Source organism: Arachis ipaensis, chromosome B06 (genome assembly GCF_000816755.2).
Source record: "Arachis ipaensis cultivar K30076 chromosome B06, Araip1.1, whole genome shotgun sequence".
NCBI lineage: Eukaryota > Viridiplantae > Streptophyta > Magnoliopsida > Fabales > Fabaceae > Arachis > Arachis ipaensis.
Window position 1 is genome coordinate 112760632 of NC_029790.2, and position 18687 is coordinate 112779318.

The following is an 18687-nucleotide window of genomic DNA, read 5'->3' on the forward strand; positions in this document are numbered from 1 at the left end:
ATTATTATTATTATTATTATTATTATTATTATTATTATTATTATTATTATTATTATTATTATTATTATTATTATTATTAATAAAGTTTAAAAGAAAAAAAAGAAAGAAAGAATGGCCGAAGCCATTAAGACAAAGAAAAGAAAGAAATTGCCAACGTGGCTTACTATATAATATACAAATGCGACACCTATCCCCCTTTATTCATGTAATCAGGTATCATTATGCTTCATTTCCTCTTCTTACCACCACGGAACCCATAAGAAAGAAAGAAAGACCGGGATGAGGGAGAAACCGTGACTCCTTTTGATTTTTCAATTTTGATTTTTTGTGATTCGTAACTCTTATAAAAAATTTAATTCAATAAAAATATTTGTATCTTTTTTTTTACACATTGACATAATTTTTATTTGGTAGAAGTCAACGATGATATAACTTCTATTTTTTTTGAGTTCAATTAACTGGAGTTCTAGGAGGCACAGACGATTTCTGACATTTTTTTCTTCGACAGCTCAGTCAGAAAGCTTTTCCGCAGCCTCGAGTATTTTAATTTCGTACTGAGATAGGGTTTCAGTAAATTCTCACCGATTAAATTTGTTGGATAAGTGAATGGTTGTTGTGATTAATTATTGATGGAGTTTGATTGACTTCATATTAAATTTTATTGATATATTGTTATATGTGATTAAATGAAGCTGATTTGGGGTTGTCATTGTGTTAGTTTTTGGATAAAATGGGTGAGGTTTAATAGCCTAGGAATTAAATTAAAAATTGTGAAAAATTGGTAACCGTAAAATTCAAAAACGGATTAAGATTTAAATGTATATTTTAAGAAGAAAATAAAGAGGATTTTGGTTCTTGGTGAAGAGAAGAATCAGCCAAGAAGATTTATTTTTGAGGAAATATACTTGTATTTTTATGAAAAGATTGAGTTTAATATTATAATTATATAACTTTTTCGGGTATTTTGGATAATAAATAAAGTTCAGAGATAAAACGGGTATTTTATAAAAGCTCAGGGTTATTTATATAAATATTTATATAAATATGAAACAAAGTGAAAGTTTAAATATAATTTTATAAAATATTGAAGTCAAAAATAAAATATTAAAGAATTTGTATAGTTTTTGATGTTAAAAGTAAGAAATTAAAAGAATGATGAAAAAAGAAAAGAAAAAAAAGAATATATTAGTTAAAATTACCTCTGCCATAGGAGAGTAGAGAGAAAAAAATTAAAAGAATCTAAAGAACCTCTTCCACAGGAGAGCAGAGAATAGAAAAGAAAAGAAGGAAAGAATGAAAAGAAAAGGAGAGAAGCAGAGATGATTGTTTTACCTGCTGAAAACGAGCAGAGATATGGTAGTGAGTCCACTGAGATTTGCTTTCCAAAGATACATCGGCCAATCTAGAGGATGGTCGCACCTGTAAGACAGAGGTTGCTTACAGAGGTTATCGCTACATACATTGGCTAGAGAGAGCCTCACCTGTAAGACAGAGATTGCTTACAGAGGTTATAACACTGGAAACTAAACTCAGACAAAGATTGCTGAGTTACATCAGGAGCGTGTCGAAACCGACATATGAGCTCACTACCTGCACTAGGGATAGACATGCATCATACTTGTTTGTGCATATTTGTTTGTGGGTGTAATTTTCTGTAATTGTGGGTGTGCTAAATGACTGTTTGAATTCTGTGTTCTTTAATTGTTGAATTAGATGGTACCTTATTGACTGTTATTGCTGACCAAGTATATATAAAATGAACTAAACTTCTAACCCCCTATTTCCACCCCTTTTAACTACAGGTGTGAAGACTCATTGCGAAGCGGCGAGAGCACAGATGAATATGTTTACGAGTTGAGTTGTTAGTATTTGTTTCCCTCTCACCTCGTTAGTTAGAGTTTTATTTAAAGCCTGGCTGGAACACCGCGACGGGAGTACATGCAAAAAGTACTCTGATGCTCAAGTTAAAATAGAGCTTAAGAGAAGTAATAATAAGAAAATGGGATAAGTACTTTTTTCGTCCCTAAGGTTTAGGGTCAAAATCAAAATCGTCCCCGACCTTTTATTCTTATTAAAATCATCCTTAACATTCAAAAACGCTTTAAAATCATCATTTTTGCTCTAAAAAGACAAATTTATCCTTGTAAAAAATAAATTATATAATAAAAATAAAAAAATAAAAAAATTAAAATCAAAATCCAACCATCATCATCAAGTTTTCAATTTCCACCATCATTGTCCCTCACCTCCACTTCATCTTCATTTCTTCGTCTTCATCATCATCTACCACCATTCAACCTTACTCACCAGTGAATATCTGAACCTCACTCACTCACCACTATATGTCCCCAGTCACCCACACCTCTACCTTCATCCCACTGTCATTCTCTTACCACAACGATGCAATCCACAGGCTCTTTCTCATAATCCACCAACATTATCAACAACAACAATAGAAGGGAAGACAGAAAAGAAAACAACAACAATAATTAACTTATTCAACAACAATTTTTTTGATACAAAACCAACGACTTTAACAAGCTCAACCAAAACCGTTTTTGATTTTTCAACCCTGACAACGAGATCTGACCCACGCTCTTAAAGATTCTTCCTGAAATTCAAAACCAATTGGATCAAGAAATTGGTGCGAAAAGGACCGGTCTTATCGAACCCTGAAGAAGATTTGCCGTCATCCAAAGAGTCGAAGCAGTAAACAGGTACGATTGCGAATGCGTAGCTCGTTGCAGGACCACACGACGGTGGCGCGCAGGAGTGCGGTGGCGCCTAAGAGGTCAGAAGTGCGGTGGGGGAGAAGAGAAAAAGGGTATTGGAGTGGATTGCGGGAGATCGTTAACTTGAACGAAAGCTTGTTGTTAATGGAGTTTGAGGAGAGAGAAAATGAGGTTGGTGTAGAGAGAGAAAGGTGGGTGAGGGCAGAAGTTTGGGTTGGAACTTTGAGCTTATTAGATTGTTGGGAAGAGAACAAAGTTTGAATATTTGATTGGAAGAAGAAATGAGGAAGAAGAAATGAGTTGGGAGGAAGATGGAGAGACAGGGATAATGAAGCCACCGTAGTTGGTGGAGCTCTACCTTCATCCCACTGTCATTCTCTTACCACAACGATGCAATCCACAGGCTCTTTCTCATAATCCACCAACATTATCAACAACAACAATAGAAGGGAAGACAGAAAAGAAAACAACAACAATAATTAACTTATTCAACAACAATTTTTTTGATACAAAACCAACGACTTTAACAAGCTCAACCAAAACCGTTTTTGATTTTTCAACCCTGACAACGAGATCTGACCCACGCTCTTAAAGATTCTTCCTGAAATTCAAAACCAATTGGATCAAGAAATTGGTGCGAAAAGGACCGGTCTTATCGAACCCTGAAGAAGATTTGCCGTCATCCAAAGAGTCGAAGCAGTAAACAGGTACGATTGCGAATGCGTAGCTCGTTGCAGGACCACACGACGGTGGCGCGCAGGAGTGCGGTGGCGCCTAAGAGGTCAGAAGTGCGGTGGGGGAGAAGAGAAAAAGGGTATTGGAGTGGATTGCGGGAGATCGTTAACTTGAACGAAAGCTTGTTGTTAATGGAGTTTGAGGAGAGAGAAAATGAGGTTGGTGTAGAGAGAGAAAGGTGGGCGAGAGAAGAAGCTTGGGTTGGGACTTTGAGCGTATTGGGTTGTTGAGGAGAGAACCAAGTTTGGATCTTTGGTTGGAGGAAGAAATGAGTTGGGAGGATAATGGAGAAAGAGAGGGATAATGAAGCCACTGCAAATGGTGGAGATTAATTTTTTATTTTATAATTTATTTTTTATAAGGGTAAATTTGTCTTTTTAGAACAAAAAGAATGATTTTAAAGCGTTTTTAAACGTTAAGGATGATTTAAAAAAAAAAAGGTCGGAGACGATTTTGATTTTGACCCTAAACCTTAGGGACGAAAAAAGTACTTATCCCTAAGAAAATCAAAGTGAGTTTCATGACCTGATTCTTTCCAACTTATTTGCTTGCTTAGACACGTAGTTGTTCGGTTGGAGCTTATAGTAATAAATGGGGAGCTCATATGCTAACGTGGCGCTTATACGTTGAGCCTGGGAATTTATTTGCTTAAGTGTCGTCACTAGAAATTTTTAGAATTATATTTATAAAAGATAAATTATTATTTGCTTAGGTTGTTTTACTTAGGTTGTTATTTTTTAAATTTTAAATTATTTTGTTTAGGTTGTTGTTTTTTAAATCTTTATCTTTATAGTAATACAAATGGGGAGCTCATATGCTAATGTGGCACTCATACGTTGAGTCTGTGAGTTTATTTGCTTAGGTGTCGTCACTAGAAATTTTTAGAATTATATTTATGAAAGATAAATTATTATTTGCTTAACTTGTTATTTTTAAATTTTAAATTATTTATTTGGGTTATTTTACTTAGGTTGTTATTTTTTAAATTTTAAATTATTTTGTTTAGGTTGTTTTTTTTAAATTTTAAATTGTTTTACTTATGTTGTTATTTTTTTAATTTTAGCACTATTTTTTTAAATTTGTTGTTCTTTTTTAGCACTATTTTTTAAAATTTTGTTGATTCTTTTTAAAAATTGCAGCTACGTACGTTAATATTGCAGTTACGTTAATTTAGAATTTTAAAAATTGTTAATATATTTATTTACTTTATCTACAAATTTAATTCAAATTTAAATTAAAGTCAATCAAATTTAAAAAAATTTAGCTATGAGTCAACTATAAAAGTATAAGTTATGAGACATGTATAGCACCACAATTCAAAGTACATCAATCCCTTTCTTTACATATATCCAAAATTGGCTCGCTCTTGTGTTTTAATTCGTGAATTTGCTAAGAAAAAAAATATCTTACCAAATAAGATATTTTGGTGTTGGACTCAATGAAGGTAACTTCAATACTACACATCATGAGTATGTGGTTAATTTAAATCAACGTACTGATGTGCACATACTTCCAGAATCGTCAAGTATCCCACGATATAGATTTAATTGTGAGTTTTGACACTCTCAATGTTCTTGGGTACGATTACACCTATTTAGTTGGTAAGTTTATTATTTTAGAAAAAGTATAATTTATTTATAAATTTATTTATTTTATTGATAATTTCGGCTGTATTTTTTTTAACAAATTCATTGATAACAGACTTTTTTTTTATTTTAATTCATTCTAGATGTTATTGGATATTTTGATGGAATCGGGAGTGAGATTTTAAGGTCAAAGAAGATGTTAAACAACTGGAGGAAGAGCATCTCCTTATCTACAACAATAAGATATAAAAAATTATGAAAACAACAAAGAGATCAAGCTTATGAATAATACCTTGAAATTCTAAGAAGATGTGATAAAATGGAGGTTGAAACACGAGACTCGAATTTTGAAATACCTATTGGTTTTATGGCAGGTAGATCTACCACGGAGGACATATTCTTGTTAAGGAGAATGATGGAAGTGACCCAGAATAATAAAAAAATCTACAAATTATGTTTATTAACTTAGAAAAGACAAATGACAGAATACTAAGAGAGGTCCTATCGAAGGTTTTGGAGAAGAAGGAGTAAGAATTACACATATTTGTGAAATTAAGAACATGAACGAGGAGGTTACAACTAGAGTTTGAACCCAAGATAACATAGAAATTTCCTATTGGTGTAGAATTACATTAATAGTCATCTCCAAGCTCATACCTTTTTACACTGGTTTTGAAGGTACGTACTAAGCACAACCAAGTAGGGCTGGCAATGGATAAGATAGGGTACCCTAACCCTACCCGCAGGTTGAAAATTTTATTAAAACTCTACCCTATCCTACCCGTGGGTTGAGAATCTCTCAACCCTAACCCTACCCGCACCCTAAAATTCTAAACCCTACCCTACCCTACCCTACCTGCAGAAATATATATCAAATTTTTTCAAAGTAAATATAAAATTCAATCATTTCGAATTTTATACATATTAATAACATAAAAAATAAAAAACTAATGCTCTAAATTACTAAATTAACTAACTAATTTTAGTGGTTATTCATTTATTATAAGTCATTACATAAGGGAGGTTATGAGTTCAACTTTCACTTCTTTCACTATATACCTAATTTTTATAAAATATGTGTTATATATGAAGTGCAGGTAGGATAGGATAGAATACACCCTAAACCCGTACCCTACCCTACCCGCAGGCATATCCAGACCGTACCCTACTCTACCCGCAGCGGGTCGGATAGCCTACCCTACTCGAACGGGTTGGACCGAGTTGGATACCCATAGGTAAGGTATGAATTATCAGCCCTACAACCAAGAACCCATACCATGTTAAATACTTTTTGCAACTCATTGAGCGCAATCAAGAACCCATACCATGTTAAATGCTTTTTGCAAATGACATCATCCTTATTGGATAATCGCAAGAAGTTTTAAATGACAACCTAGATTTGTGGAGATAGGCCCCGAAAGTATATAATTTGCTCACAACTCACGCTAGGTCAGAGTATATGGAGTATAAATTCAGCATAAGGAGAAACACTAGCAAAGTGAAAATTGGGGACATCATACCACAAGTAAAGTGGTTTAAGTGTCTTGAATGCATTATTCAAAACAATAGAGAAATAGAAGAGGGCATAAGTCATTTGATTCATGCGGGTTGGTCAAAAATGGAGTGCTTTGGGTTTTATACTTTTATATGCCACAAAAAATATCTTCAAAACTTAAGGGTAAATTCTTCGTACTATCATTAGACCAGCTATGTTGTCTAGAACCAAGTGTTGGCGGCAGAAGGAGAAGAACCAAGTGTGGGGCGGCAGAAGGAGAACATGAACATAAGTTTAGTGGGCCGAAATGAGAATGATTACATGAATAAACAGCCATACACGTATGGCAGAATAAAGAACAAGGATATGAGAAAGAAAACAAATACTTGGAAAACATAACAAGCTTATAAATCAAACAATTATATTTGCTAAAACCTAAGGAAAAAAAATAAAAACCAAGACATTATTACTACTTGGGTCTGAATCCTCTATACAAGAAGCTCGTCTTCAAGATAATTATATTCAAAAGTGAATTCAGTTTTGATTCTTTGACACCTGAAAAACAAAATCAACATAATTCAAGGGTAACCACAAAGGCAGCTAAAAAATGCAATCATTGCAAATGTCATAGAAACCTAATAAAAGCTGCTACAAATTCTATACTCATTTTATTTTACCATCCAATGATCATGTTTTAAATTTCAAAACAGTGTACGTATATATGCCCAAAGTGATTGCAAATAGTATTTAGTATAATAATTAAGTCTACATACCACCCATGTTGAAGGTCATCATTTGCAATATGGAAATCGAAGTACACATATGTTCCTTGCTCATATTCATCTGTAGCAACTTTGGGCTCTTCATGACGCTGAAACCATGTGTTATACTTTTTGTGGTATCTCCAGGACTGTTTCTTTAGTTCCTTTGCAGCCAAATACTGCTGGTAAGTGTTCTGCATAAAATAACAGATATAAGCCCCACATAATTGACTCATAGAATAACATTAATCACTCGGAATGTTAAAAGTACCTGTTGATAATAAAATGCATAGAACAATGTATCAGTGCCAAATGGTTCAAGACCTACTCTCTCCCAAAAAGCAGGATTATTAACAATAGGAGCCTGTGTCTGAGGATAACTAGAAGGTGTTATCGTTGGGTGCCTCTGCAGAACCACAAGAAAATGGGAAAACCAGAACTCATTATATGGCCATATGATAGATTATGCAGTGAACAGGAAGATGAATATGATTGGCAATGCAGACAGGAGTATAAGCTCTAGGACGTTCTGAGTCTCTGGGTAGAGGAAGTTTGTAGTGTGCTGCCTCAAGCATTTGCAAATTGTATAACTGATCACGCACTCCACTTGGATTAATACTTGAACTTGATCCCGTGAAACTATCACCAATGGCTCCAAGATCCATGCCATTTCTTCTCCCAATGACACCAAGGTTACCAGTAGGTTGATTGGGTTGTAAAGGTTGGCCAGGAGACAAATCAATATCTCTGGATGTTTGACCAGTTTCTGCAAGGGAGACGGATACCCCTGCCTGTAGCATAAACAAAAATAGCTGGCTTAGGTCATCCTTAAGTTCACTACACATATACACAAACACACACACAAACAAAATATCCTTTCACATCATGTGCACAGAAATCAATCCAAATGAGTCTTTTTCTATCTGCAAGTCAGAAGAGTACAAGTAAGCATATAGCTCTCGCCCAGCTTAACTAGGCCATACAACTGGTTTTCAAATCAGAGGCTATCCAGAAAACACTCCATATCCTTCAAATATATATAAATTTAAAATTCACTACCTCCTTAGGTAAACATTAATCATGATTGTAAGTTAATGAGTTTTAGTTTATCCCATTCCTTGTGCATTATTCTCCTGAAGCTAGTTCCAAGGGGAAACAGTAAGGGTATATTCAGCTCTATAGCAGCTCAACTCTCCCAAGCCGAAGCCAAAATTCAGCTTAACATTTTCAGCTCCCCTCCCTTACAATATCCTCTCTAATCAAATTGCACCAAATCTCTACTCTCATCTGTCTCCACAACCAGACATTCCATTATGCACATTAACACTTTCATGATTACCTTAGCAACTACTGGACTCATTTTGTCTTACAAGCACAGAAAAGTACAAAACTTAATGTGCTTTCATATGTAATGTAAAAGGATGATATATCTTAAGAATATAAAAGATTAAGAAGTTAGCCAGCATACTGGAGAATCTGCAGCAAATGTTGATTTCAAATCATCTTCACTTATGAGACTCTTGCCAACCCCAGTACTACCAGTAGATTCAACAGCTGAATCATCAGGAAAATTCTGATGTTGTGGATCTTCAATTTTAGAATTGCCAACATCTGCATAATAAAAAATCTAGGAATTAGGATATGTTCCTCAACTTTCATCATAAACCAATCTTGGTATTTTGTTCTGGATATGTAGGAACTAGAACACGTCATGGTATTGGCTGCATTTCAAGAACAGTGTCTTTTTTCAGAGATCAACTACTTGAATCAAATGACTTCCAGGCTTATTGTAAACCATGTCATTTAAATATAAGTTATTAAGGGTTTTGTCCACAATTTTTCTTAGTATTGAAACAAGAGAACAGAAAAGGAGGAAAGTAGTCAGACTAGAAAAGAGAATAAAACTTATACATCAAAGCATAATATAGTATAGTATTATGTACAAGTAACACAAACACCTGCATCTTTGGAAACACCTGACATCAATGACTGTTGACTAGATGGGGAATGGACCGAATTGGGTGGCTGTTGTAGTGTAGTAGTTGAAATACCACTAAAACCTGGTGACTGGACTCCAAGGCCAATAGCAGATTGAGAAGAAACAGAGGAACCTTGGGAGTTAAACTGCAAATATTGTAGCATGTCATGCAAAATATATTTTTATCATATATAAAGTCAGGTCATAGAAGGAACTGTGGATTATCATTTAACCAAAATGTAAAACTATAAATATATACGATTGTATATGGAATGGAGCTAAAACAGGATATACATCTACAGAATTCTTTAAAGGATTTTTAAATAAATGAACTTAGGCATGAGACGAACTATCTAGTTGTACATTTAAACAAAGTAAAGCTACCAATCTTCCTACTTTTATGCAAATTTTTCCCATCATTTCTCAAACAGAAGGGAGGGGGAAAAACAAAATAAAATAAAAATCAAAACCAACCCCGCATCCAACAATGTAGGGCTACAAGAATCCCGTGTTAATGCAAGGTATGGAGAAGGGTCATACCCAAAGGGTGTAATGTAAACAGCCTAATTTAATTGTATCAGTGATTGGTTCCACGGTTTGAACCCATGACCTTGAGGTCACACGAAGACAACTCAACCGTAGATTCCGTAGATGTAGGTAGTTATTTTTAAAATTAGAATTGTAAAGATGACATTGTTGGAATAGAAAAACTAGACACGACATCTTTGGAACAAGCAAGAAAAGTCCAAAACAGGAGAAATACCTGTTGCAAAAGTGGATTTTGCTGCTGGGCAGAAAACTGCTTAGGATTTCCTCCAAGAGAAGGCATAGTAAGCAGGGTGCTGTGCCCCTGCTGCTGCACTTGCTGATACTTCTGCAAAAACTTTTCCCTTTGATCTGGAGCTATTTCAGTTCTTTGACGAATCTGCACATGAATATCAAAATGAACCAGCACTGTAAGAGGTAAATATTCAACATATACAATAGCATGCTACATAGAACAACCCTTCCATTCAACCAGTCAACAGCAGCAAGAAAAAGAATGTACCTATACTGAGTAAAAGTTTCTAGGCCTAGCAGTGTACCTAGCATGTGATAATCTTAAAATATTCATTCAGATGTACAGATTCAGATTTTAACTTTGAATCTGACACAAAACTACATGTCTATTGGTACTCAGCAATCAATATTATAACACATTCTAATTGCACATACTTCTGGCATAAATGAATCTCTCCTACTTTGAAGCCACACAAAAGCTTGCCAAAAGAAAAACATATGACCACCATATAGCATACTAAAATTTAAGACAATTTACCGCATCACTTTGGTTCTGGAATGGACTTCCAGGTCTCCATTGCATGCCAGGAACCACAGATGGGGAAAAAACTCTACTAGATACAGCTGCAGCCTCATTAATGACATTAGAGTCAGCTGAGGCAGCTTCATTAGCCTTCCCAACCTGAGGCAAGATCAATCTGCTATTACTTAATGGGGATACAAGAGGCTGCACCATCCCACTACTTCCACCAAGTCTATCATCAGCTGCCAACATGTTCCTCTTAGTTATTTCAGAGGCTGAAGGGACTGAACCAAGGGTTCCATTGTTAGAAACCATGTTCCCAGCACCAAGAGGGATGCTAGCTGCTGCTTGATTTGAAATGTTGTTTCGGCCAATGCTCCTTAGTGCTGCATCAGAAAGCGATGGGGATGGTCTCTGGTCAGGGAAACTATTAATCTCTTCTTCCTTCAAAGAGGAAGATTGATTCGCAGAAGGTGAATTCGCAGCATTAGCATTCTCCATGGGACTCCGAACTGAATTCGAACCAGAAAGGACCGATCCAGCAGCTGGTGCACTGGACAAATTATGCGTAGAAACATTCACAGAAAGAGGAGTAGCATGGTTGCCAGCTGGTGTGGAAGTAGCAGAAATAATTCCACTAACTTTCGCAGGTGGAGTTCTTGCACCAATATCAGAATTGCTATCCTGGGATGCTGTGTCATCAGCTTGCTCCTGGAAGAAGAGGAAACACCCTGATGATTAGAAGTCAAAGTTTCCTGGAAATAGAATCAACAATATTGTTCATCAATTTAAAATGGCAGATGCACGCTTGTTTCTACATCCACTAGGTGAGATACCAATAATTATCTGAAAATCTTAACTACTATTACTCTTAATTAGACAGATGCTTTAAGATCACATCATCAAAATTGCTTATAGGCCACATAAAAAGAACGGGATAGCCCTTTTTTTATGGCATGAAAAAAATAACATCCTAACATTTAATCCCTCAAAAGTTTTCTGAAACCATTCTTATGTTTTCATATCAACAACATTGACTCCTGCATCCTTCCATATAAATATAAACATGAAATACATACAGATGTTTGTGAGGCAGATGCTGATGCTGATTGTGATGCTGAAACAGCCAAAGTATTCTTCAAGCTGAGACTAGGAGTAGCCTACCAGAAAACAAAACAAATCAGGAGTTCCAAAAGGAATTGTTCTTACAAGTTAAAGGGAATGTTATAGGAACCTAGGGTCAAAATAACCAATAAAAACAGGGTAACTCAGTGCATTAGACTCCCACAATTAAGAGGTTCATGGAGGGTATCTTGTAAAGAGTTAACCACTTCCGAAATTAAAATCCGCATCACCCATCAATTAAATGTTAGACTTCTATAATACATTACCAACATAAACTGCATAGCCCAGCAAGGAATCCAGCAAAATTTGCCAACGTGAAAAATTAATCAATGACCCAATGTGGTAAATTGAATCTACATATGCTTCAATATGTATTACTGAATGATCCCTTGTATACTTGCAACAAAACAATCGTGAGCAAACAAATACCTTAGATAGGCCAGGGGGGATTGTAACAAGATCTTCAAGAGTCTCCACCTTATCTAAAGGCAATGAGCTGTATAGTTCATCAACATCGCTGAATTCATCAAAGTCCTCCTGCAGAAAAATGAAAAATAGAACAAACAGAAAAGTGGCAATAAGTCGTTCACTATTGCAAATTGTCAAGCATTATGGTATGATATGTTCAGGTGGTTAAGTTTGAAGGGAAACAGAAGGTTAGGTTTTCATTGATACAGCAACAAACACAACAAACAACTACTGAGCCTTGTGTACTGGATGAGGCCAGCTAAATAGCCTCAATATTTCTCCAGTGCCATACTCCTATCAGGAACCATGTCAACAGTCTAAGAAAATTGAGACAAACAGCTGCAGCAGCAGTAGCAACAACGACAACAAGAAAGCCTTATCTTTCTAGGTGGAGTCGGTTACGTGGATCAAACAACGTCATTGTGCCCTTTCATAAAATGATAGTGAAGAAAGTTGTAAAAATGTTTATAAAAATGAATACATAAAGATCGGAAGGTTAAATGACAGCATCTCATTTTGAGTCGTCTTCAAAAAACAGAGCAATGTTAATTCAATCCCCTCCAAGCACCTCTATCAAAGCATAATGCATTAAGCACTCACTCCAAAAAAGGACTAAATTAACAACCAAATCAGTGCCCAACTTTTTTAGGTATGATGAATTAGACAAACCTGATTACGCTCTACATAATCATCCAAGAAATCCTTGACATCATTAACCTGCTCCGGACTTAACTCATCATTGTCTAATAGCCTCAAGATAAATTCACATTTCTTTATATGAGCCTTGTGCCGAGTAATTGATGTCTCTAGATGTGTCTTAGAAAGAAGAAAAACATGACATGATGTAAGTGACCGTTCAAAAGGTCAACCATCATTTTAACAGAACAATGTATGAATGTTTCATACCAATCTAGGTGGCCTGTTCTTTCCTTTCTTGACAGAAAGCCCTTCAAGCTCAGCTTCAAAGTTGTCAATCTGAGATTCTAACTCCCCAACCTACTCGAATATTTTAAAAGAAATGATGATGAGAGCCAGGCACATCATTCAAATTAATATTTTATGAAATTTAAACAACATATCATCAAAGAGAAATGCAACATAAATTTCCAATAAACAGTCAACCTACACAAGAAATTTTATCATGTTGCAATAAGAATAGATATTGGATAATAGATACAAAGCAAACAAGGCTGAGAATTAGCTATCCAACAGTAAGAACACGATGGCAGAAAAGCTATAAACACAAACAAGTTTTAGCCATACTTTGGACGCAAGCACAATAAGCAAACTGGAAAATTATTCAAAGGAATTGACTTCATACCACATTGTTCAACCAATCCCTTGTCTCTGATTTAGCCTTCTCTTTTGGATCCTGTGAGAAAATTGCAAAACATAACGCTCAGCACAAAGAAGGCATAACAAGTAATACAAAACTAGAAAAATAGCAAAGGAGCCTTTTTTTTGGCATAGTCACACTTACAGTCTTAGGCTGTTGACCTAAGCCTTCCTTAGAGAATGCTTTGGTCTTTGTCTCCTTTTCACATATCTTAAACCTTTCCATTTCACGTTCAATTAACTTGCGGGCATCCACTAGAGCTTGCTCATAAGATGCACTAACCTATATCAAAATGTGCCAAAAAAGGGAAACCATATTATATTATCACAATGAACCGAGGCAGCACAACCACCAAAACACAAGAGCCCCCCATCCCCGCAAGAAAAGGGTATGCAACAAAGCAGGGCAATATACACATTATTATCATTTACTCAATGGGTTCAAAATGACACAATCATACTCATACCGACATACATCCACTGCATGTGAGTTCCTTGAAATCACATCACATCACATTCATCTAAAATTTCCAAGGTTAACTCATTTCACCAACCATCATAATTCAGCTATTCAACATATGTATAAAACCCTGATTGATTAAAAACCCAAAACACTGAAGGAATTAACATTCCAAATAAAACAGCATAAATTCGGCATATCGGTGCGAAATTAGTACAACAAGCACCATTTTTTTTTTTTTTGTATATTCCATTTAGTATAAAGGGAATTTGAACATGCAGTATATCAAGCACCTTCTTGTCCTTGATTTCGCTGGACTGAATCCAAGTCTTAATTTGGTCCCTGTACCTCTGAAGCTTCTTAATCTCCTTCTTGAGGTCTGCTTCAAACTTCTCCTTCTGGTTGGCATTATCTGTGTCGTAAACCTAACACAACCCAACCAACGCCGCCATTTCTCGCGTGAATTTTCGATCAGCAAAATTTAAAAAGAAAATTAAGATTTTAAATTTGACCCAAAAAAGAAGAGGTAGGACCTTGTTCCAGATACTATCAAAGACTTCAACACCTTCCTGGACTTTCTTGAGAACGCGATCGATCTCTCCCTGAAGCTTCCGACTCGCACCCATTGATTGCGACTCTCAATTCCAAAATTCGCTCTATTTCCCAAAATTTCCCCCAATTGAAGCTTTCTAGAGTTTGTTTCTGCGCTCACTTGCTAGTTCAGACTCAAAGTTCAGTGATGAGTGGTGACGCGGAGATTCTACCACGTTTGGTTATTTCTTTCTCTTCCAAGTTTCAACTTCCAAGTTTGGTTATCTTCTTTCGGGATGCACGTAGAGTCGAATTATCTTCTTTCTTCCAGATAGTCGGGTCGGGTATAATTAAATTGGAATCGGGCCCTAAATTATCGGGTGTAATTATTAGGATTTTTTATTTTAACTAGTGTGAATCCCGCGCGTTAGGCGGATTGTGTAGTAATTTATTTTATTGTATTTATATATTTTTTATTTATAAAAAATTAATACATATTTATGAGGATTTAGTATATAAATAGATTGATTAATTAAAATTTTTTTATAATATTGATATTTAATCTTGTTAAAAAAATAAACATATAAAATTTGATTCTATAGCATTTCTAAAACTAAGTGTACATTTACAGATATTTTTTAAAGTTCACCCATAATTAAAAACATATTAAATCGACACTCTAATTTCAAAACAGATACAATATATATATATAGACCTAGTTCTATATTATCACTATTACTTTTAAATAATGGTATAGTAAATATATGTAGTCAACCATAGCACACAAAAAATAACCATTTTTTTATTTGATTAAAAGTCCTACTTCTTGCTTATCAATCAAACAAAACCAACAAAAGTAAACTCACAAAGATAAAAGTATTTTTATTTTAAACTTTGATATATATTTAAACCAAAGGCACCCTTAACCCTTGATTTAAGATCATTGGCAATTGAACATGAACCTCATGTCTCAATATCTAACCCATTCTTATTTCATTCTTTCAATTCTTTTATTATTTGCTCTAAATGTCACATTTTTCTAAACAACAAATAGAACCATATGTTAAAAAAATATGAAAATATTTTTTTATTATCACATGCCTTAATTTCAAATTGAATGTGAGTACTTATGCCTTGAATATTATTATTAAACACATTAAGCATTGATAATAGTTAAAAAGACAAATTTCAACAATAAATGAAACTTTCCAAGTCCTTGCCCCTTGCAGCAGCCGCAATCAATCTTGCATCAATCTGCGAGCGCAGCCCGTTTCTCCTGTCATCTAGCATAAAATGCATGGAGTACAAACACAAATAAAAATGCAGCCATTTTAACTTAGAAAGCCAAAGGAATCAAATAGTGATACACTCTACTTGCACCAATCCCTCTCATTAACAGTTTGATCAAGCTATTGTACCATAAACTTGTCAATTTGAGCCTGCTTTGTTGGGTCGTATAAACTTAAACAAATAAAAAAAAAAAACACAATTGATGTAGTAGAATAGCATTTAAAATAGCATGTTATAACCAAATTTATTGATTGCTAAAATATCTTGCCAAGCATCACAAGTACTATTATTTTATTCACATTTTTTCCATAGTAAGCAAGGAAAATTAAAAAAAAAAACTTACCACCTGCCCCGTATTTTGTTTTTCAAGAGTAATAAAATAAAATAATTTAGAAATTGATATTGATAAAATAAATAAAATTAGGAATCCAAAAAAATTTAAAGATATACAGCACAAATTTCTTAAGAGTAAAAATAACACTAAAAACAACAAATGAAAAGAGACAAATACTTATGATGATTGTCTCCTCCCAGATTCCATGTTCTGAACATGATGGATTCTTTCACTTTAGCATACTCTACACACATGATGCAAATAAGAAGGTATTTTTTATGTCCTAAAATTTGATGTTTTATTCCTTCTTTTACTTTTGTCCTATGTTTGATCTTCCTGAAGATATAATCTACTCAGTTTTATTTTACTAAAATTTCTACAAAATCAGATTTTCAAGTCTTAGTCTTGATACGGAAATAAAAGATAAACAAGAAGATAAGGATTCAAACTGAATAAAAAGATAAATTGTAATTGAAATAAAAATAAAAATGATAAATTGAAATTGAATACAAAGAGAATCATTCTACTTTCTACCCAATTTCTTGACGCAACAAGAAAGGGACTCCTCAACCTAACTTGCCAACGCCATAGTTTGAAAATTGAATCGAAGGGACTCCTCAACCTTCTACCCAATTCCCCGATGCAACAAGAGAGGGACTCCTCAACCTCAATTGTCCACACCATGGTTTCATCACGAAACCAAAAAGGGATTTTGAAACCTTTAAAAATTCTATACTACGACTACAATAGCTAAGGAGGTATTTATAATCTCTTATTAGGTTAAAACAAAGAAAACCCTAAAGCCCATAAACATAAGGCCCATAAACGTGCTTCAAATGTTCGTGATATGAAGAGTTCAAGAGTTATTTAGAAGATATTTTAGTTTACATTTTTAGAATATTTTATTTAATGTATTTTGATTTTGTTTATTTAATTACTAGATTGGGCCTTAGGTTTATGGGCTTTAGGGTTTTCTTTGTTTTAACCTAATAAGAGGTTATAAATACCTCCTTAGCTATTGTAGTCGTAGTATAGAATTTTTAGAGGTTTCAAAACCCCTTTTTGGTTTCGTGATGAAACCATGGTGTGGACAATTGAGGTTGAGGAGTCCCTCTCTTGTTGCATCGGGGAATTGGGTAGAAGGTTGAGGAGTCCCTTCGATTCAATTTCCAAACTATGGCGTTGGCAAGTTAGGTTGAGGAGTCCCTTTCTTGTTGCGTCAAGAAATTGGGTAGAAAGTAGAGTGATTCTCTTTGTATTCAATTTCAATTTATCATTTTTATTTTTATTTCAATTACAATTTATCTTTTTATTCAGTTTGAATCTTTATCTTTTTGTTTATCTTTTATTTCCGTATCAGTCCTCTTCATTGTTGGGCTTGAAGCCGAACATAAAACAAAGTTCACTATCATTTTTTCTTTCATCTGAGCAACTCCGATTGGAATTCAACCGACCAATTAGAGTCATCCTAATAAATATTCAAGTCTCAAAGGAGTAAAGTTGTGCTAATAGCAAGTAAATCATTAACCATATATGATCCATAAGTTAAAAACTATGTTAATACATTTTTCTTCACCAAAAAGTAATCTATACAGGAAGAAATACTAATCTTAAATAAGAACACCAAATACTGAGTATTGGCTATGATATATTAAACTGTATTTCAAGGGGAATTGTTTTCCAACATAATAGTGGAAAAAAATAATAAATAAATAACAAAACACCACTTGAATGCAACACCATTCCAAAGATCTAAATTGTTACCTGATGTCATTGCTATAGTGTTAGGGTCCCTTATACCTGATGTCATTGCAACACCAAACACCACTTGAAGTCAACTTTATTGAGTACTTATGACTATAAATCACAAAATACAAAGGAAAGAATGTCAAAACCAATAAATTATGCAATTAATGGTAGGTTGGTAAAAAATATAACATTCATTAGCTTTGAGAAATTGAGATTGGTCGAAACATTCAACGATCTTTGCATGGAGATGAGACAAAAGTTGGCATTTTTTCTTTTTATATATATGTATGAACACCAAAAGTCATGAATATGTAAATACCCCAAAGTCACTATATTCTTTTTGTTCTTAAAATTTTCGAAAAAGCGAAAAGATACCGATATAGCAAGTTAACAACCAAACACGTCATTTTTTTTAGTTTTGCTGTAACTCTCACATATCTTACTCAACAAAGGCAAGTAATCTCATATGTCTGATATGACTTCTTATTAGCAGAAAATAGGAGCCACACACCAAACCTGCAATAATTTCAATAATCATGGACTCTTAATTGAGATAAACACATGTCAAGCACACTATGGTAGGAGGTGTATGTTATATTAACATACTATGATAATTCATCAAGATTTATCCATATATATATATAATCGATGCAAGCTGAAATGAGATCATGTTATAGGCTCATAGGTATAAACAAAATATATAATTGATTGATTAGTAAACTCATTATATATGTGAAGTTAACACATTTTTAAGATTCTCTACAATCAAACTAAATTGCACTTTTTTTTTTTTTTTGCAGAGAAT

General features: G+C 34.3%; 1 protein-coding gene and 1 long non-coding RNA gene across 12 annotated transcripts in view; both read right to left on the reverse strand.

The window, feature by feature from the left end:
* LOC107604938 (CCR4-NOT transcription complex subunit 3) lies at positions 6811 to 14822 on the reverse strand. 2 transcript variants are annotated; one of them, XM_021104809.1, is made up of 16 exons: positions 14512 to 14822; positions 14272 to 14403; positions 13664 to 13801; positions 13505 to 13555; positions 13090 to 13179; positions 12853 to 12999; positions 12145 to 12252; positions 11670 to 11750; positions 10606 to 11301; positions 10051 to 10212; positions 9286 to 9433; positions 8778 to 8920; positions 7816 to 8100; positions 7581 to 7715; positions 7322 to 7503; positions 6811 to 7103 (listed from the first exon to the last, which is right to left on the reverse strand). In XM_021104809.1, the coding sequence occupies exons 1-16, from the start codon at positions 14602 to 14604 to the stop codon at positions 7037 to 7039; spliced, it is 2658 nt and encodes an 885-aa protein (XP_020960468.1). In that variant the 5' UTR covers positions 14605 to 14822; the 3' UTR covers positions 6811 to 7036. The 2 variants fall into 2 exon arrangements, with proteins under 2 accessions (XP_020960468.1, XP_016162142.1); XM_016306656.2 differs by having other exon boundaries at positions 9268 to 9433.
* Positions 15592 to 18687, reverse strand: part of LOC107604937 — a 6415-nt gene continuing 3319 nt past the window's right edge. For 6 of the 10 annotated variants that reach the window (XR_001612430.2, XR_002349212.1, XR_001612431.2 and 3 more), the window contains one exon: positions 17749 to 18398. This is a non-coding gene — a long non-coding RNA (uncharacterized LOC107604937). Of the gene's footprint in view, positions 15793 to 17748; positions 18399 to 18687 lie in introns of those variants that run through there. The other 4 variants (XR_002349210.1, XR_002349213.1, XR_002349208.1 and 1 more) reach the window with 3 other exon arrangements.

Coding starts and splice junctions, on each gene's coding strand:
- LOC107604938 (XM_016306656.2), bottom strand. CDS start 14,604: ATGGGTGCGAGTCGGAAGCTTCAGGGAGAGATCGATCGCGTTCTCAAG. Junction 13,180..13,504: donor GGGATTGGTTGAACAATGTG/GTATGAAGTCAA, acceptor ATATTCGAGTAG/GTTGGGGAGTTAGAATCTCA. Junction 7,104..7,321: donor GATGACCTTCAACATGGGTG/GTATGTAGACTT, acceptor TTTGTTTTTCAG/GTGTCAAAGAATCAAAACTG.